This window comes from Dryobates pubescens, chromosome 14 (genome assembly GCF_014839835.1).
Source record: "Dryobates pubescens isolate bDryPub1 chromosome 14, bDryPub1.pri, whole genome shotgun sequence".
NCBI lineage: Eukaryota > Metazoa > Chordata > Aves > Piciformes > Picidae > Dryobates > Dryobates pubescens.
In genome coordinates, this window is record NC_071625.1 from 4,233,771 (window position 1) to 4,254,078 (window position 20,308).

The window sequence follows — 20,308 nt, forward strand, 5'->3', positions numbered from 1 at the left end:
CTGCCCCTGGTGGTGCCCGGGGTGGCTCCTGCACTGCCCCCAGCGGTGCCCGGGGTGGCTCCTGCGCTGCCCCCGGCGGTGCCCGGGGTGGTTCCTGCGCTGCCCCTGGTGGTGCCCGGGGTGGTTCCTGCGCTGCCCCTGGTGGTGCCCATGGTCCTCACTCAGCCACTTTTTAACCCTCCCCAGAGGGTTCCTGCCCAACCCCAGTGATTAAAAAGGGGCTTTTTGTGGTTTTTTTGACAAGCCTGCTCCCAGCCTTGGTCCTTCCACCCCTGAGGGGACCCTGCTGGCTTTGGGGAGGGGCTTGTGCAGCTCACTCCTGGCTTGGGGGTTGGTGGTGGGAAGGGGATGGGGTCATCCAGGACCACCCAACCACAGGGGTTCTGCCACCCTAGGGGTGCTGGGATGGGACAGGGTCAACTGGGACCATCCACCTGAGAGGGTTCTACCACCCTGGGGGTGGTGGGACAGGATCAGGTCACCTGGGAATACCCAAACCAGGTTCAAACCAGCTGGGATGGGAGCAGGTCAACTGCTTGCACCCAACCATGAGGTTCTACCATCCCAAGAGGGGATGGGGTCAACTACAACCACCCCATGGAGGGAGTTCTGCCACCTTGGGACCCAACTGGGAAGGGGCCAGGTCAACTGCGAGCACCCAACCAAGAAGTTCTACCACCACAAGATGGGAGGGGGTCCAGAGGCTCTTCCACCCTGGGGTTGCTGGGACTCAACTTAGGGGGTTCTGCCACCCTGGGAGATCCTGCGTCTGAGATGCTGGTGGAAGCCCTAGAAGCCACCTCCTGAGGCCAAGAGAAGCCAGTTTGAGTTGGGGAAAGGACAAGCTGGGGCTGGGGGAGGCCAACCTTGTGTGGGAGACCTTGACCAGCATGAGGCTGAAGGTTCCTGGAGCCTGAGGAGAAGAGCAGGACCTCCCCAAGGAGAAGGAGGCAGCTGTGGGGCCCCCAGGCCCTGCAGCACCCTGAGGGGCACCCAGGAAGCTGCTGCTGGTCGGGACATAGAAAATAAATTTTATTTTCCTTTTTGTTTCTGCTTTTTCTGCTTCCTCCACCCAAATGGTGGCACCAGACCATGATCCTCAGGAGAAGAAGGTGGCCCAGACCCCACCAAGCTCAGCTTGGGGCCAGCAAGCAGAGCTTTGGGAGGTCCGTCCCCCCACCACAACCACCCCCTCCTCCAACTGACCTTTGTGGTGTTTGGGTTCTGGTTTGGGTGTTTGGGGTTTTTTTTTTGCCCATCTTCAACAGAAATCAGAATAAAACCAAAGCCCCTCCCCCAGGAGGGCCCAGAGGAGGAGGTCCCAGGGGGTGGCTGAAGGCAAGCGTGGCAGCCTGGCGCGGTGGCCTCGGAGGAGAGCACCCGGAGGCCCTCAGGGCTGGGCGCCGGCGGCCGCGGCGCTGGGCAGGGGAGACCCCAAAGCGCTGGGGGAGGAGATGACGGGCGAGGGGGCCAAGGGGCCCAGGGGCTGTGAGGAGGACAGCGAGGTGATGCCTGTGGAGGACAAGAATGGGCTGGTGGGGAAGGCCTCGGAGATAGCAGGAGCCCCCCCACCCCCCAAAGCCACCTGGAGGTGCAGGACCCACCTGCCAACATGGTGGAGGAGCTGACAGGCGTGCTGGCGGCGGAGAGCGGCGCCGGGGGGCCCAGCCTGGCCGGATCCTTGGCGATGGGATCTTGGTGGGGTGCAGAAAGGGGGTCACAAGGGAGGCTCCTACAAGCCCACCAGGTCCTCCCCAAAACCAGGGCACCATGAAGAAGCTTCATGGTGGGGGGGTGAGTAGGAGGAGGTGGCCAGCAAGGATGGATGGGGCTGCACCAGGGGGATGGCTTAGAAGCTGAGAAGTATTGGGGGGGGGGTGGTAGCAAAGAGGAGGAGGAAGGTTATGGAGGAGAAAACGGTGGGGTGGGTGAGCAGAAGGGCAAGGATGGGGCTGCACCATGGGGATGGTTTAGGAGGTGAGGAGAAGCTTCATGGTGGGTGAGGAGGTGGCCAGTGAGGATGGGGGCTGCACCATGGGGATGGTTTAGGAGGTGAGGAGAAGCTTCATGGTGGGTGAGGAGGTGGCCAGTGAGGATGGGGGCTGCACCATGGGGATGGTTTTGGAGGTGAGGAGAAGCTTCATGGTGGGTGAGGAGGTGGCCAGTGAGGATGGGGGCTGCACCATGGAGATGGTTTAGGAGGTGAGGAGAAGCTTCATGGTGGGTGAGGAGGTGGCCAGTGAGGATGGGGGCTGCACCATGGGGATGGTTTAGGAGGTGAGGAGAAGCTTCATGGTGGGTGAGGAGGTGGCCAGTGAGGATGGGGGCTGCACCATGGAGATGGTTTAGGAGGTGAGGAGAAGCTTCATGGTGGGTGAGGAGGTGGCCAGTGAGGATGGGGGCTGCACCATGGAGATGGTTTAGGAGGTGAGGAGAAGCTTCATGGTGGGTGAGGAGGTGGCCAGTGAGGATGGGGGCTGCACCATGGAGATGGTTTAGGAGGTGAGGAGAAGCTTCATGGTGGGTGAGGAGGTGGCCAGTGAGGATGGGGGCTGCACCACGGGGATGGTTTAGGAGGTGAGGAGAAGCTTCATGGTGGGTGAGGAGGTGGCCAGTGAGGATGGGGGCTGCACCATGGGGATGGTTTAGGAGGTGAGGAGAAGCTTCATGGTGGGTGAGGAGGTGGCCAGTGAGGATGGGGGCTGCACCATGGGGATGGTTTAGGAGGTGAGGAGAAGCGCTGGGGTGGTGGCAGTGAGAAAGGCAGCAGCAGGCTGTGGGGAAGGGGGGGAGGCCCTGCAGGGCACCTACAGAAGTAGGGGTGCTCCATGGCGTCGCGGGCCGTCAGCCGCGTCTGGTGGTCGTAGCGCAGCAGCTTGTCCAGGAAGTCCAAGGCCTCTGTGCTCACCAGGTGCTGGTTCTCGCTGTGCACGAAGCGCTCCCACCGCTTCCGCGAGTGCCTGCCGGCAGGGCAGCGCGGGGAGAAAGCGGGCGGGGGGCAGGGGCAAGAGGAGGGAGAAGAGAAGGAAGAAGAAGAGGAAGAGGAGGAAGAGGAGGAAGAGGAGGAAGAAGAGGAAGAGGAGGAAGAAGGGGAAGAGGAGGAAGAAGGGGAAGAGGAGTAAGAAGAGGAAGAGGAGGAAGAAGAAGAGGAGGAAGAGGAGGAGAAAGAAGAGGAGGAAGAGGAGGAAGAAGAGGAAGAGAAGGAAGAAGAGGAAGAGGAGGAAGAAGAAGAGGAAGAGGAGGAAGAGGAAGAGGAGGAAGAGGAAGAGGAAGAGGAGGAAGAGGAAGAGGAGGAAGAGGAAGAGGAAGAGGAGGAAGAGGAAGAGGAAGAGGAGGAAGAGGAAGAGGAAGAGGAGGAAGAGGAAGAGGAAGAGGAAGAGGAAGAGGAGGAAGAAGAGGAGGAAGAAGAGGAGGAAGAAGAGGAGGAAGAAGAGGAGGAAGAAGAGGAGGAAGAAGAGGAGGAAGAAGAGGAGGAAGAAGAGGAGGAAGAAGAGGAGGAAGAAGAGGAGGAAGAAGAGGAGGAAGAAGAGGAGGAAGAAGAGGAGGAAGAAGAGGAGGAAGAAGAGGAGGAAGAAGAAGAGGAGGAAGAGGAGGAGCTGCATCAGCCTCATGAGGTGCCACTCGCATGTGTTTGGTCAGGGATTCAGTCATGGTGAAGAGGGAGAACTGGGCCATGGTGAGGGACTCAGCCACAACCATGGAGAACCCGGCCCTGGTGAGGGATTCATCCACAAGGGAGAACTTGGCCATGGCCAGGGACTCAAACACAGCAAGGGAGACCTCAGCCCTGGGGAGGGAGAATGTGACCGTGGTGGAGAGACCACAGGGAGAGCCTGGTCATGGTGAGGGACTCAGCCCCGGGGAGCCCCTCGGGCAGGGAGAGCCTGGCTGCAGCACAGGACTGAATAGTAATAATAAACCAGGTTGGAAGAGACCTTCAAGATGATGGTGTCCAACCCATCAACCAATCCAACACCACCCAAACAACTAACCCACGGCACCAAGCACCCCATCAAGTCTCCTCCTGAACACCTCCAGTGATGGCAACTCCACCACCTCCCCAGGCAGCCCATTCCAATGGGCAATCACTCTCCCTGTGTAGAACTTCATCCTAACCTCCAGCCTAAACCTCCCCTGGTGCAGCCTGAGACTGTGTCCTCCTGTTCTGGTGCTGGTTGTCTGGGAGAAGAGACCAACCTCTGCCTGTCTACAACCTCCCTTCAGGTAGTTGTAGAGAGCAAGAAGGTCTCCCCTGAGCCTCCTCCTCTCCAGGCTAAGCAACCCCAGCTCCCTCAGCCTCTCCTCACAGGGCTGTGCTCCAGACCCCTCCCCAGCTTCGTTGCCCTTCTCTGGACACCTTCCAGCAGCTCAACCTCCTTCCTGAACCAAGGAGCCCAGAGCTGGACACAGGACTCAAGGTGTGGCCTGAGCAGTGCAGTGTCCAGGGGCAGAATGACCTCCCTGCTCCTGCTGGCCACACTGTTCCTGATGCAGGCCAGGATGCCATTGGCCCTCCTGGCTGCCTGGGCACACTGCAGGCTCATGTTCAGCCTACCATCCACCAGCACCCCCAGGTCCCCCTCTGCCTGGCTGCTCTCAGCCACTCTGACCCCAGCCTGTAGCACTGCCTGGGGTTGCTGTGGCCAGTGTGCAGCCCCTGGCACTTGGATGTGTTCAATCTCCTGCCCTTGGCCTCTGCCCATCTGCCCAGCCTGGCCAGGTCCCTCTGCAGAGCCTCTCTGCCCTCCAGCAGCTCAACTCCTGCCCCAGCTTGGAGTCATCAGCAAATCTACTGCTGATGGACTCAATGCACTCCTCCAGATCATCAATGAAGATGTTAAAGAGCACAGGGCCCAGCACTGCTCCCTGGGGCACACCACTGGGGCCTGGCTGCCAGCTGGCTGTGGCACCATTCACCACCACTCTCTGGGCTCAGCCTCCAGCCAGTTCCTAACCCAGCTCAGAGAGCTGCTGCCCAAGCCAGGGGCTGACAGCTTGGCCAGGAGTTTGCTGTGGGGGACGGTGTCAAAGGCCTTGCTGAGGTCCAGGCAGACTCCATCCACAGCCTGCCCCCACAGCCACCAGGCAGCCCCCTGGGCATGGAAGCAGATCAGGCTGGTCAGGCAGGACCTGCCCTGCCTGAATCCCTGCTCCTGGGCCCGATCCCCTGGCTGCACCCAGGATGACAGCTCCACGATGCAGAAGGGCAGGGCTGCCGCTGCTGAGGGCTGTGGGCAGAGGGGGAGAGGCTGTGCAGCACCCACCTGCCCAGGATGTCGTTGAAGCGTGGGTCCAGCTCGATGTTGTACTTGTCGATGTAGTCATAGAGGTCCTCCGTGCCCAGCACCTTGGCGATGCGCACCAGCTGCCGGGCCGGCGGCGCCGTCAGCCACGGCGCAGCTGAGCTGGGGCCTGAGGAGCCCAGCTGCGTGGGGCTTGGGGACCTCAAGTGGGATCTGGGCAGCTGAGATGGGGTTTGAGGAGCTGTGGTGGTAGGATTTGAGGCCCTGAGGGGGGCTTTGGAGAGCCCTGGGGGGGATTCAGGGGCTGAGGTGGGGTTTGGAGAGCCCCGGGGGGGATTCAGGGCCTGAGGGGGGGTTTGGAGAGCCCTGGGTGGGGATTCAGGGGCTGAGGGGGGGTTTGGAGAGCCCTGGGGGGGATTCAGGGCCTGAGGGGGGGTTTGGAGAGCCCCGGGGGGGATTCAGGGCCTGAGGGGGGGTTTGGAGAGCCCGGGGGGGGGATTCAGGGGCTGAGGGGGGGTTTGGAGAGCCATGGGGGGGGATTCAGGGGCTGAGGGGGGGTTTGGAGAGCCATGGGGGGGATTCAGGGCCTGAGGTGGGGTTTGGAGAGCCCTGGGGGGGGATTCAGGGCCTGAGGTGGGGTTTGGAGAGCCCTGGGGGGGGATTCAGGGCCTGAGGTGGGGTTTGGAGAGCCCTGGGGGGGATTCAGGGCCTGAGGTGGGGTTTGGAGAGCCCTGGAGGGGATTCAGGGGCTGAGGTGGGGTTTGGAGAGCCCTGGGGGGGATTCAGGGCCTGAGGGGGGGTTTGGAGAGCCCTGGAGGGGATTCAGGGCCTGGGGTGGGGTTTGGAGAGCCCTGGGGGGGGGGATTCAGGGGCTGAGGTGGGGTTTGGAGAGCCCGGGGGGGGATTCAGGGCCTGGGGGGGGGTTTGGAGAGCCCTGGGGGGGATTCAGGGCCTCAGGTGGGGTTTGGAGAGCCCTGGGGGGGATTCAGGGCCTCAGGTGGGGTTTGGGGACCCACTGGGGACATCTGTGCACACCAGAGGAGCTCATGGGAGCTACAGGACTAGGAAACAGCAGCCAGGCCCAAACCCACATCCTCTGGTTTGGAGGAGGGATGGAAAGGAGAACCCTGAAGTGGGAAGGACATGGAGAGAGAAGACCCAGAATGGGGAGAGCATGGAAATGAGGCCCCCAAAATTGGCATGGGATGGGGAGAGGACACCCAAAGTGGGGAGAGGATGGAGATGAGACCCCAAAGTAGGGGTGGAGTGGAGGCATAAGACCCAAAATGGGAAGGGGGTAGACAGAGGATGGAGATGAGCCCCCACAATTGGAATGGGATGGAGACCCAAAATGGGAAGAGGATGGAGAGAGGGGACCAAGAGTGGGAAGATGATGGAGATGAGACCCCAAAAGGGGGAGGGGGCCTACAAGACAAGGAGGTGATGGTGGGAAGGGGCAGGAGAGGGTCTGAGGGGGGTTCTGCAGGCCCTTGGAGCTCACTTGGTCATAGTTGTCATGGCCATGGAAGAAGGGCTCTTTCCTGAAGATCATGCTGGCCAACATGCAGCCCAGGCTCCACATGTCCAAGCTGTAGTCATACATCTGGAGAAGGTGGGAGGAGAGAAGTCCATGGAGCCCTGAGGTGTGGTGGGGAGGAGAAAGCAGGCCCCAAGGCCCTTCCCCAGAGAGCAGGGGGGGGACACTTGCAGAGCTACGACCAGCAGCTCCACGCTCTCGGCCGCCACCTTGGCTGGGGCAAGAACGCTCTTGCAGATGTTCTTCCAACCCTTCCCCGGTGGTAGGACCACCCCTTTGTGTCCCACCCACCTGAAGGGGCTGGGCTGGGAGCCTGGGGGCTGTACCTGGTAGTCCACCAGGAGCTCTGGCCCCTTGAAGTAGCGCGAGGCCACGCGGACGTTGTACTCCTGCCCGGGGTGGTAGAACTCGGCCAGCCCCCAGTCAATCAGGCGCAGCTGGAGGGGAGGAGAGGGCACAGGTGACAGGGGCCTGCCACCACCCACCCCACCCCCACCCCCTCTCCCACTGGGTCTTAGCAACCGGCAGCTTGCTCCATCTTGGCCTCCTCCAGCTGAGCTGAACGGAATCGGGGCCGGTTGGGACACCAGGGGCACGGAGTGGGGACAGGAGACGCTCTGGGAGGTGACACCGCGGCTCGTGGGCACGACAGGGTGAAGGAGTGGTGGCAGGAACCTCTTGGGGGTGCAGAAGGAGGAGAAGGGTCTGGAGAGCTTGTGAGGAGCAGCTGAGGGACCCAGGGGTGTGGAGCCTGGAGCAAAGGAGGCTGAGGGGAGAACTTCTGCCTCTCTGCAGCTCCCTAAGAGGCTGGGGTGAGGGTCTGGGCCTTCTTCCAAGTGTTGGGTCAATGGGCCTCAGGCTGTCCTGGGGAGATCCAGGCTGGACATGAAGAGGAATATCCTCACTGAAAGGGTTGTCCAGGCCTGGCCCAGGCTGCCCAGGGCAGTGGGGGAGTCCCCATCCCTGGAGGGGCTTCCAAGCCACAGAGCTGTGGTGCTGAGGGCCATGGTGCGGTGGTGCCCTGGCAGTGCTGGGTCACTGGGTGGACTCCATCATCTCCAAGATCCCCTCCAAGCTCAAGCATGCCATGACTCCTGCCCTTTGGCCAGGGAGGTGGCTGTGGGGGGCTGTGGGGGGCGCTGGAGGTACCTTCCTGTGCTCGTGGTCGATCATGACGTTGTGTGGTTTGACGTCCCGGTGCATCACCCCCATGCTGTGGCAGTAATCCAGGGCCTGTGGGACAGGGGACACGGTGGGGACAGGGATCAGGGGGAGATCCAGGAGCTGCTCTGGGATCCCAGTGCCAAGGGACAGATCCAGGAGCTGCTCTGGGATCCCAGTGCCAAGGGACAGATCCAGGAGCTGCTCTGGGATCCCAGTGCCAAGGGACAGATCCAGGAGCTGCTCTGGGATCCCAGTGCCAAGGGACAGATCCAGGAGCTGCTCTGGGATCCCAGTGCCAAGGGACAGATCCAGGAGCTGCTCTGGGTTCCCTGGGAGAAGGGGCTCAAGTCTCCAGGATCTGGGAGAGGAATTCAAGGATCTCAGAGGGGGTTTCCCACCCTCAAACTCCTTGGTGAGCCCCAAGCAGCCCCTGGTGGCCCCACCAGTAGCCTGTGACAACCCCTAGCTCCTGCTCTGCTGGTGGAGAGCAGTCCTGGTAGATTCTTCTCCTCAAGGCCACCTCCACCTCAGCCCTGGCAGCCTCTTCGATCCCATCCCACGCAGCCGGGCAACCGTCCAGGGCAAGGCTGAGCAGCCCAGCAAGCTCCACTCCCCCTCCTGCCTGCTGCTGGAGCCCCCTGAGGGGTGAAGGCTGAGCAGGGGGCAGGGGCTTGGGCTGGGGTCAGGGAGGGGCCAGGGGCTCACCTTCAGGATCTCGTACATGTAGAAGCGGATGTCGAAGTCGGAGAGCGTCTGGTAGAGTTGCTGCAGCAATGGGGGCAGAGGTCACCAAGGCACACAAGCCCTCAGCCCCCACAGCTGCTGGCTGCCTTCTGCAGGCACCCAGCCACCAGAGTGGGGCATGGGGTGGCCCTCTGAAGGCCATCCCTTGAAGCCCAGAGGGACCAGCTCAGCCTGCAGCAGCTCTGCAGCCTGCATGTCACCACGGAGGACTGCAAGCCGGAGCTGGAGCTCCCACCCCAACCACCACCCAGCCCTCAGAGGGGGCCTGGCACCTCCCTGGGGCTCCCATGGAGCTCCAAGGCCCCTCCTGAGATACAGGACCTGAAGGATTTGGTTTCCCAAATCTAGTCCAGCCCCTTGCTCCAGCAGGTTGCCCAGGGAAGAAGTTTGTCCTTGGGGTGCTCAAGGTCCTGGACTCCTGCCCAGGGCATGGGATGGAGCTCTGAGAGCCACACCTCGAACCCAGGAGCAGCTCTGGAGCCCACATTGCTCCACAAGACCATCACAAGATGGAGCTGCACCTTCCAGCCAACCAAACCAACCTTCAGAAGGTGCTTAGAGCCTCCCTGTGTCCGCCCTGTGGAGCTCCAAGACCCCTCCTGAGATGCAGGGCTTGGAGGACTTTGTTTCCCCACCCTGAGGCCCTCTAACCCCAGAGAGCAGAAGAATGCCCAGAAGCTGCCCAGGGTGAGGCCTGGGGAGAAGAACTGGGTGGGGAAAGGGTCAGGTCAGGGCTGGTGGTGCAAGAAGTGGTGGGGTCAGGAGAAAGAAGCCACCTGACCAGCAGCTGCTGCTTGACCAACACCCAAAGGTCACTCCCAGCACCCTCCTCCCCCAGCCCACGCTGCAGGGCCACCAGGATCAGCTAATCCCAGTTTCAGACACGTTGGCCAACAGCTGATTGCAAAGCTTGTGAAGGCCACAGGCCAGAGGGAGCTGGGGACAGCCCCTGAGCCCTCCTGAAGGTGGGAAAGGGGCTGTCCAGGACCAGAGTGTCCAAGTGGGTTTGGAACTGCTCCACACAAGGAGACTCCACAGCCTCTCTGGGCAGCCTGCTCCAGGGCTTGGAACCTTCCATGCCAAGAGCTGGCTCCTGATGGAACCTGCTGAGTGCCTAGAGGAACCCAGCCCCTAGAACAAGGCTTGGGATAGGCCTTTGAAGGGCACAGCTTGAACCCAGAAGGACCAACCTGACTAGGAGCAGCTTTGCAGGCCACATTTCTCCACAAGAACATCACAGGATGGAGCTGAGCCTTCCATCCAACCACCCCAGCAGCCCTCAAAGGGTGCTCAGCCCTCCCTCTGTCTCCCCCAGGCAACTCCAAGAACTGCCCTGAGATCCAGGGCCTGAAGGGTTTGGTTTCCCAACCCTCGTCCAACTCCTCCCTCCTCCAGCAGGGACACCCTGAGAGCAGGCTGCCCAGGGCAGAAGTTTCCCCTTGGGGTGCTCAAGGAGGCCCTGGCCACCAGCAGAGGGCAGGGGGTGGACCTTGGGGAGCTACAACTTAAACCCAGAGAGAGCAACTTGCCCAGGAGCAGCTTTGTAGCCTGAGATTCCCCCCCACAGCATCACCAGATGGAACTGGATCCTCCCAGCCAACCTTCAGAGGGTGCTCAGGGCCTCCCTGTGTCTACCCCAAGGAGCTCCAAGAACCCCTGGAGGGTTTGATTTCCCAGCCCTGGTGCCTCACCCAGCTGCCCCTCAGCAGGTGACCCACCTTGAAGTCTGTGTTGTTGACGTGCTCGAAGACCAGGGCGGGCGTCCGGGACTGGCGGCGGGAGGGCAGGGAGGGAAACAAAGAGACATTTGGTCCCTTCAGGACCCTCCTTTGGACCTGATCTGGGGGTGGGAGGGACAGGGCCAGCTCTGGGTGTTCAGTGGGCCTGGCAAGGCTGGGGGAGGAGCAGGCTCAAGGAGGGGTGACAGGAGCAGCCCACGGGTCACACCATCGTGGCCTTCAGAGCCTCACCAGGACCCTCTGCAGCTCACTGTGACCCTCAGAGCCTCACCAGGACCCTCTGCAGCTCACTGTGACCCTCAGAGCCTCACCAGGACCCTCTGCAGCCCACTGTGGCTGTCAGAGCCTCACCAGGACCCTCTGGAGCCAACTGTGACCCTCAGAGCCTCACCAGGACCCTCTGCAGCCCACTGTGACCCTCAGAGCCTCACCAGGACCCTCTGCAGCTCACTGTGACCCTCAGAGCCTCACCAGGACCCTCTGGAACCTCCCTATCAGCTTCTGGAACCTCTCCATGACCCCTGGAAACCAAGCTTCCCTCTCAGGAGCCGAGAGCAGCAGGGCCAGCAGCAGCCAGGGGCTGGGAGCAGCAGGGCCAGCAGCAGCCAGGGGCTGGGAGCAGCAGGGCCAGCAGCAGCCAGAGGCTGGGAGCAGCAGGGCCAGCAGCAGCCAGAGGCTGGGAGCAGCAGGGCCAGCAGCAGCCAGGGGCTGGGAGCAGCAGGGCCAGCAGCAGCCAGGGGCTGGGAGCAGCAGGGCCAGCAGCAGCCAGGGCTGGGAGCAGCAGGGCCAGCAGCAGCCAGGGCTGGGAGCAGCAGGGCCAGCAGGGCCTCGCCCTGCCCTGCCCTCCCCAGCCCCGCCCGTGCCGGGGGGTCCCGCAGCACAGAGCCATCCTGAGCAGCAGGGGCAGGGGCTGGGGGGGGCCCTGCAGCACAGAGCCATCCTGAGCAGCAGGGGGCAGGGGCTGGGGGGGGCCCTGCAGCACAGAGCCATCCTGAGCAGCAGGGGGCAGGGGCTGGGGGGGGCCCAGCAGCACAGAGCCATCCTGAGCAGCAGGGGGCAGGGGCTGGGGGGGGCCCAGCAGCACAGAGCCATCCTGAGCAGCAGGGGGCAGGGGCTGGGGGGGGCCCAGCAGCACAGAGCCATCCTGAGCAGCAGGGGGCAGGGGCTGGGGGGGGCCCAGCAGCACAGAGCCATCCTGAGCAGCAGGGGGCAGGGGCTGGGGGGGGGCCCAGCAGCACAGAGCCATCCTGAGCAGCAGGGGGCAGGGGCTGGGGGGGGGCCCAGCAGCACAGAGCCATCCTGAGCAGCAGGGGGCAGGGGCTGGGGGGGGGCCCAGCAGCACAGAGCCATCCTGAGCAGCAGGGGGCAGGGGCTGGGGGGGGCCCAGCAGCACAGAGCCATCCTGAGCAGCAGGGGGCAGGGGCTGGGGGGGGCCTCACCACGGGGTCCTTGACGATGTCCAGCAGGCTGATGATGTTGGGGCCCCCCCGCAGGTTCTCCAGGATCTTGATCTCCCTCTTGATCTTCTTCTTCTTCACCGGCTGCGGGCGGCAGGGAGGTCACAGACCGGGGAGAGGGGCTGGGGGAGGGGAGGGAGGGAGGGGAGGAAGGGGATGGGGAGAGAGGGGAAAGAAGGGGATGGGGAGAGAGGGGAAGGAGGGGATGGGGAGAGAGGGGAAAGAAGGGGATGGGGAGAGAGGGGAAGGAGGGGATGGGGAGAGAGGGGAAGGAGGGGATGGGGAGAGAGGGAAGGAAGGGGAGAAGGGAGAGAGGGGAGGAAGGGGAGAGAGGGGAGGAAGGGGAGAGAGGGGAGGAAGGGGAGAGAGGGGAGGAAGGGGAGAGAGGGGAGGAAGGGGATGGGGAGAGAGGGGAGGAAGGGGATGGGGAGAGAGGGGAGGAAGGGGATGGGGAGAGAGGGGCTGGGGCGAGAGGGCAGGGAGGGGCCAGATAACTGAAAAGGGGAATGGAGAAGGGGATGGGGGAAGTGGGAAGGAAAGGAGGAAGAGGATAGGAAATTGGGAAGGGGAATAGAAACAGTGAAGGAAGAGGAACTGAGAACGGGGAATTGGGAGGGGAAACAGGAAAGGGGCTGGAGAGAAGGAAGGAGCTGGGAAAGTGGAACAGGGGAGGAAGTGGGAAGGGGGTGGGGAACTGGGAAGAGGAATGGAAAATAGGGAAGTGGGAAAGAGAAGGCAAATGGGAAAGGGGCAGGGGGAGAGGGAAGTGGAACAGGGAAAGAAGGGAGAAGGGGATGGGGAATGGGAGAAGGGAAATATGGGGAAAGGGGAAGGAAGGGGGGAAATAAGGGAAGGGGGAAAACAGTGAAGGGAGAAGGGGCAGGGCAGCAGGAAATGGGATAGGGAATGCAACAGGAGTTGGGAATAGGCAAGGGGAAGAGTGAAGGGGCAGAAGCATGAATGGGAAAGGGGAATGGGCAGGAGCAGTTCTCATGGGCTGGGCTGGGCTGGAAGAGGCCTCCCAGCTCCTGGAGTCCAACCAGTAAGCCAGCACTGCCAGGGCACCACCACACCATGGTGCACCACGGCTTGGAAACCCCTGCAGGGCTGGGCACTCCAGCACTGCCCAGGGCCAAGGCTGCACCAGCCTCTGGGTGAAGATGCAGAAGAAGAGGACAGAGAGCAAGCAGCTCCTACCTTGAGGATTTTCACCACCACCTTCTCGTTGTTGGTGATGTTGATGGCTTCAAAGACTTCGCTGTACTTGCCCCGGCCCAGCTTCCGCACCAGCTGGTAGTCATCTTGGTTGCTGGTGGAGACAGAAGAGACATCAGCAGATGAGGAGGTTGGACCAAGCTCAGAGACAGCTAAAGGAAACAGGAAGGTCAAGGTCTGGAGGTCAGAGCCTAGAGGTTGCCACCATCACCACCAGGGGCATGAAAACCAAGCAGCCAACGACTGCTCCCTACCGTGGCTGCAGCCTCCTCTCAGGGGCTTGCAGAGCCACAAGCTCCCCCCTCAGCCTGCTGAGCTCCAGGCTCCACACCCCCAGCTCCCTCAGCTGCTCCTCACAAGTTCTCCAGACCCTTCCCCAGCTCCCTTGCCCTTCTCTGGACATTTCCACCCCCTCAGGGTCTTTCCCCCCAGGCACTTTCCAGCCCCTCTGCCCCCAGCCTGGAGCCTCCCTGGCCTTGGTGGGACCCAGGGGCAGGACCCAGCACTTAGCCTTAGTCAACCTCATCCCATTGGCCTCACCCAGCCAGCCTGGCCAGGTCCATCTGCAGAGTCCCAGACCTCTCTGGAGAGCCTCCAATGCCTCTGCAGAGCCTCCAGCAGCTCTACATCTCTACATCTCCACCCTACTTAATGGCATCCCCAAAGTGGTGAGGCTGCCTCAATCCCTCTCATCCAGATTAGGCTGAAGAGATCAAAGAGCTCTTCAAGGTCCCTCCAACCCAAGCCAGCTGATGACTCCACACCACCAGAAGGACATGAGGCAACTCTCAGCCACAAAACCTTGGTGGATCTACCAGCACTGAGGTCCAACCAAAGCCACCAGAGGAGAGCGAAGAGCGGAGCAGAACGAGCTCCCCCGAGGGGAGGATTTGATGCGGATGGAGGAGGAGGAAGAGCTGGAAAGGTTGACTTCACTAATTGCTAATTAACAGAGATAAGACAGGAGGTGACTCATCAGCACCTCCAGGAGGAGAGGGAGAGGTCAGGCTGGGGGCACAGCAGGTGGCTCTGGTCCTTCAGCACCGGGCTGGAGAGGAGGAGTGGAGCAGAGAGGGAGAGTGCAGCCCGTGGTGGTGCAGGTGGGGAGGATGCATCCATGCTGGAGGGGATGGAGGGGCAGAGAGAAGGAAGATGTGGACCTCAGGGATGATCCTAGGGGAAAAAACCTGGGGATGGGCACAGGAGAGGGTGAGGTGGGTGGAGAATGGGGTGAAGGATGAGTTGTGACCAGCAAGGCAGGGGCCAGTTGGAAGCCTGGAGCTTGTGGTGCTGCCCAGGGTCGGTGCTGCACCCAGTCCTGGCCAGCAGCTCTCAGCAAAGGGACACTGTGTGCTCTCAGCCAGGCTGCTGATGGCCTACACTGGCAGCAGGGGTGACACCCTGCAGGCTCTCTGCCACCCAGCCACAGCTGCCCAGGCTGGAGAGGTGGCCAGAGCAACCTCCTGAGGCTCAGCCAGGGCAAGGGGAGGAACAACCCCATGGGCCAGTCCAGGGGAGGATGGGAGCTGCTGGGAAGCAGCTCCAAGGAGAAGGAACTGGGAGTGCTGGGGGGGAACAAGGTCCCCATCAGCCAGCAAGGTGGCCAAGGAGGCCAAGGGTCCCCTGGGGACATGCAGCAGAGTGTGGCCAGCAGGACAAGGGAGGTTCTCCTGCCCCTCTGCTCTGCCCTGCTCAGCACACAGCTGCACAACTGGGGCCAGGGCTGGGCTCCCCAGCTCACAGGCTGGGAACTGCTGCACAGAGGCCACTGGAGGCTGGGAAGCTGCTGAGAAGACTCTGAGGAGGGAAGAGTGAGGGACCTGGGGCTGCTGAGCCTGGGCAGGAGAAGACTCAGAGGGAATCTTCTCAGCATCTGCAGGGTGGGGGACAAGAGGCTGGGGCCAGACTCCTGCCAGTGGTGGCCAGGGACAGGCCAGGGGGCAGCAGGCACAAACTGGAAGCCAGGAGGTTCCCTCAGGAGCAAGCTCTTGGCTTGGAGGCTTCTGAGCCCTGGAGCAGGCTGCCCAGAGAGGCTGTGGAGTCTCCTTGTGTGGAGAGCTTCCAAAGGCAGCTGGGCATTGGGATGCTGGGCACCTGCTGGGGGTGCCCCTGCTGGAGCAGGGGGGCTGCCCTGGGGGAGCCACACCAGGCTGGGACTGGGGGATTCAGGGCCACAGAGTCTCCATCCCAGAGCCAGGAAGGGCTCTGTTGCTGCTGTGGGGGCTGGGGTGGATGAGGAGCTTTTCCTTTCTAGGTCACTGGTGGCAGGAGCTGGGCTCTGGGCAGGGCTGGGCTCCTAATCTGGTGCTGGCAGTGCTGGAGGAGCCACCTCGGGGCCCAGCCTCAGGAAGAAGATGGATTGGGATCCATTGGGATGCATCTGAATTGATTTTTGATCAATTGCACTGCAAGTTGAAGAGCAGATCAGCTGCTGTCCCTGGCAGAGGTGGCATGGGAAGGAGCATGCCCTTGGGAAGAAGCTGCTTGTGGGATGGAAGAAGGCCTCAGGAAGAACGCTTCAGGAAGGAGCTCGAAGGAGGACGATGCCCTCAGGGAGGAAGCAATTGCCAATGGGAAAGGAGAAGGCCTCACCAAGGAAGAGGCAGCCCTCAGGAAGAAGCCCACCAGACTCAAAAGGGAGGCTCCAGGAGCTCCTTGCCCCCCACACCCCAGCAGAGGTCAGGACTCAGCCCTGCCGCAGGTCCTTTCCCTCTCCAGCCCGGCCCCGCTCGGCAGCACCGCCCGGCGCCCCCAGCTCCCCGGCCCCGGCAGCCCCGGCCCGGGCTCACCCCCACTCCACGACGTGCGACTCGTAGTCCCAGTACTCGCGCGGCCGCTGCGTGTTCACCTCGGCGTAGACCCTGGCGCGGCTCGGCACCGGCCCTGCCATCCTGCCCCGGCCCGGGGCGCCGCGTCCCCCTGCAAGCAAGCAGAGCGGCGGGGCTCAGCCGGGGGCTGCAGGGGCTCTGCGGGGCTCAGCGGGGGGGCTGCAGGGGCTCTGCGGGGCTCAGCCGGGGGGCTGCAGGGGCTCTGCGGGGCTCAGCCGGGGGCTGCAGGGGCTCTGCGGGGCTCAGCCGGGGGCTGCAGGGGCTCTGCGGGGCTCAGCCGGGGGGCTGCAGGGGCTCTGCGGGGCTCAGCCGGGGGCTGCAGGGGCTCTGCGGGGCTCAGCCGGGGGGCTGCAGGGGCTCTGCGGGGCTCAGCCGGGGGGCTGCAGGGGCTCTGCGGGGCTCAGCCGGGGGGCTGCAGGGGCTCTGCGGGGCTCAGCCGGGGGCTGCAGGGGCTCTGCGGGGCTCAGCCGGGGGCTGCAGGGGCTCTGCGGGGCTCAGCCGGGGGGCTGCAGGGGCTCTGCGGGGCTCAGCCGGGGGCTGCAGGGGCTCTGCGGGGCTCAGCCGGGGGCTGCAGGGGCTCTGCGGGGCTCAGCCGGGGGGCTGCAGGGGCTCTGCGGGGCTCAGCCGGGGGGCTGCAGGGGCTCTGCGGGGCTCAGCCGGGGGCTGCAGGGGCTCTGCGGGGCTCAGCCGGGGGCTGCAGGGGCTCTGCGGGGCTCAGCCGGGGGGCTGCAGGGGCTCTGCGGGGCTCCCTCACACTGGGGCTCGGTGGACGCCCAGCCCTGGAATCGGGGGCAACAAGCTTCCCCCTCTGGGGGCAACAAGCTTCCCCCTCCGGGGGCAACAAGCTTCCCCCTCTGGGGGCAATAAACTTCCCCCTCTGGGGGCAACAAGCTTCCCCTTCTGGGGGCAATAAACTTCCCCCTCTGGGGGCAACAAGCTTCCCCCTCTGGGGGCAACAAACTTCCCCTTCTGGGGGCAACAAGCTTCCCCTTCTGGGGGCAACAAGCTTCCCCCTCCGGGGGCAACAAACTTCCCCCTCTGGGGGCAACAAGCTTCCCCCTCTGGGGGCAACAAGCTTCCCCCTCTGGGGGCAACAAGCTTCCCCTTCTGGGGGCAACAAGCTTCCCCCTCTGGGGGCAACAAACTTCCCCTTCTGGGGGCAACAAGCTTCCCCCTCTGGGGGCAACAAGCTTCCCCTTCTGGGGGCAACAAACTTCCCCCTCTGGGGGCAACCCTTCCATGTTCCTGAGTTTGGGCAGCACAGTCCCCCTGCTCCTGCCTGCTGGCAGCACAGTCCCCCTGCTCCTGCCTGCTGGCAGCACAGTCCCCCTGCTCCTGCCTGCTGGCAGCACAGTCCCCCTGCTCCTGCCTGCTGGGAGCACAGTCCCCCTGCTCCTGCCTGCTGGCAGCAGAATGTTCTCTCATGGTGCCTCTGGGGCCAAAGTCTCAAATCCTTCCTCTGAATTTCTGGGCCTGAGCCTCCCTTGCTTCGTTCTGGCACCATTCTGGGGGACAGAGACCTCGCTTCCGAATGTTTGAGCCCAAATGCCTTTTCCTCTGAGTTTCCAGACCCCAATCTGCCTTCCCCTCAATCCTGGGCACTCAAGGAACAGTGTCTCCCCTTCTCCTCAAGCCTTTGGGCCCCAAATCCGGGTTGCTCTGAACGTGGGGATCAGAATCTCCCCTCACTGCCATTCTGGGACCAAGCCCATCCTTGTTTCCTGATTTGTTCAGAGCAGTCTCCCTTCCACTCAATTCTGGGACCAAAATCTTCCCTCACTTCAGTTTTGGGGCCAGGATCTCCTTTGCTGCAGGCTCCTCACCCCCAGCTCCCTCAGCTGCTCCTCACAAGTTCTCCAGACCCTTCCCCAGCTCCCCTGCCCTCCTCTGGACACTTCCAGCCCCTCAAGGTCCTTATGGGCATTAAGGGCCCAAAGCTGAGCCCAGCACTCCAGGAGTGGCCTCCCCACCCCAGGGGCACCATCCCTGCCCTGCTCCTGCTGCCCAGCCTGGGGCTGCTCCAGGCCAGGCTGCTGGTGGCCTTCTTGGCCACCTGGGCACTCACTCTCTGGCTCCTCTCCAGCTGCTGCCACCAGCCCCCCAGGGCCTTTCCCCCCAGGCACTTTCCAGCCCCTCTGCCCCCAGCCTGGAGCCCTCCTGGCCTTGGTGGGACCCGAGGGCAGGACCTGGCACTTGGCCTTGGCCAAGCTCATCCCTTTGGCCTCACCCAGCCAGCCCAGCCTGGGCTCCCTGGAGAGCTCAGTCCCTCTGCAGAGCCTCAAAGGCTGCAAGAGCAGTGAGAAGTGAGGGCCATGCTGTGAACACCCCACTGAAGGGTTAAGGAAGCCTCTCCCAGGCAGGAGCTGCCCAGCTGGTCCCAAGCTGGAGGTTGGCAGCTGGCAGCGCCGCGGGCAGGGCTGGATCCCAGAGCTCATTAATCCTGGGCTGCTGGCAGCTCCAGGGGACCTCAAGCCCGGAGCAGGGGGTGGGCAGCCCCCAAAACCAATCACAAACTGCAAATGGAGCAGCTCATGGCCCAGATGAGGCCATGGCCACCACCATCCTCTTCCTCAGGGAGCCACAATTGGACTCCTGGGCTCCTGGCTGAGAAGCTGACTCCCAGATGAGACCATGGCCACCATCCTCCTCCTCAGAAAGCCACCCAGATACGCTGGCTGGCTGGAATCCCGGGGCCACCCCTGTCCCCTCTGGCCCACTCTGGCCAGATTTGACCCCAAGGTAGCTCCCTGAGGAGAACTTGGGCCAAGTGTTGACCTTCCACCCATGAGGAGCTGCTGGCATGGAGCTGAGGACAGGCTCTGACCTCTCTCCTGGTTGAGAAACCTCATCCCATGGGATCTTCCTGTTGGGCAGCTTCTGCCCCAGCACCATGGAGGCTGGAGGGGCAGCAGCTTCTGCCCCAGCACCATGGAGGCTGGAGGGGCAGCAGCTTCATCCCCAGCACCATGGAGGCTGGAGGGGCAGCAGCTTCATCCCCAGCACCATGGAGGCTGGAGGGGCAGCAGCTTCATCCCCAGCACCATGGAGGCTGGAGGGGCAGCAGCTTCATCCCCAGCACCATGGAGGCTGGAGGGGCAGCAGCTTCATCCCCAGCACCATGGAGGCTGGAGGGGCAGCAGCTTCATCCCCAGCACCATGGAGGCTGGAGGGGCAGCAGCTTCATCCCCAGCACCATGGAGGCTGGAGGGGCAGCAGCTTCATCCCCAGCACCATGGAGGCTGGAGGGGCAGCAGCTTCATCCCCAGCACCATGGAGGCTGGAGGGGCAGCAGCTTCATCCCCAGCACCATGGAGGCTGGAGGGGCAGCAGCTTCATCCCCAGCACCATGGAGGCTGGAGGGGCAGCAGCTTCATCCCCAGCACCATGGAGGCTGGAGGGGCAGATCAGAGACCAAGCCCAAGGTGGACATGGAGCAGGAGAAGACCTTCCCCAGGGGCAGGAGAAACCCCATGAGGAGCATCTGAAGATGGAGGAGATGCCAAGGGGAGCACAGGGGCAGATCAGCAGCACCAGCTCACAGCACTCACACTCATGCTCACACTCAGCTTCACACTCCATATTCACTCAGCCCCCACACTCGTTCCACACTCACACACCCATGCTCACAGCCCCACTGACCCCACACTCACAGCCCCACTCACCCACCCCCCACACTCACTCAGACCCCCATGGCCACACTCACACCCCCATACCCACACTCACCCCACACTCACTCCACACTCACCCCACACTCACACCCCCATACCCACACTCACCCCACACTCACACCCCCATACCCACACTCACCCCACACTCACACCCCCATACCCACACTCACCCCACACTCACTCCACACTCACCCCACACTCACACCCCCATACCCACACTCACCCCACACTCACACCCCCATACCCACACTCACCCCACACTCACTCCACACTCACCCCACACTCACACCCCCATGGCCACACTCAGCCCCCCCTAGCCACACTCACCCCACATTCACTCACCCCTCTATACTCACACTCGCATCCCAAACTCACCCTGCCCCACACACAGACCCCGCTCAGCCCCCCATAATCACCCCCACACACACTCAGCCCAAACTCACCCCCCCTACTTGCCCCCCCTACTTGCCCCCCCCCCCACACCGCCCCTGCCCCCCCCCCAGCCCCCTTCACCCCCATGCTCGCTCCCCCCCGGCACTCAGCCCCTTGCTCACATCTCCTACTCACAGACACCCCTCACACCCCCCCTCCCCTTCCCTCCCCTCCCCCCTCCCCCCTCCCCTCAGGCCCTCCCCTCCCCCTGTCCCCTCACCGGTAGGGCCGGGGCCGGGCTGGGGCGGGCCGGAGCCGGTGTCTGGAGGGGGCAATGTCCG

At 63.1% G+C, this 20,308-nt stretch overlaps 1 protein-coding gene across 1 annotated transcript; it reads right to left on the minus strand.

Annotated features, from left to right (window-relative positions):
* Window positions 1–1,390: 1,390 nt before the first annotated feature.
* Window positions 1,391–16,003, minus strand: LOC104297198 (casein kinase II subunit alpha-like). The gene is made up of 12 exons (XM_054167493.1): window positions 15,889–16,003; window positions 13,082–13,193; window positions 11,867–11,968; window positions 10,407–10,457; window positions 8,650–8,709; window positions 7,930–8,013; window positions 7,107–7,217; window positions 6,745–6,846; window positions 5,265–5,365; window positions 2,812–2,960; window positions 1,605–1,694; window positions 1,391–1,512 (listed from the first exon to the last, which is right to left on the minus strand). Exons 1-12 carry the CDS (start codon window positions 15,987–15,989, stop codon window positions 1,391–1,393), a joined length of 1,185 nt encoding a protein of 394 aa, XP_054023468.1. The 5' UTR covers window positions 15,990–16,003.
* Window positions 16,004–20,308: the final 4,305 nt, after the last annotated feature.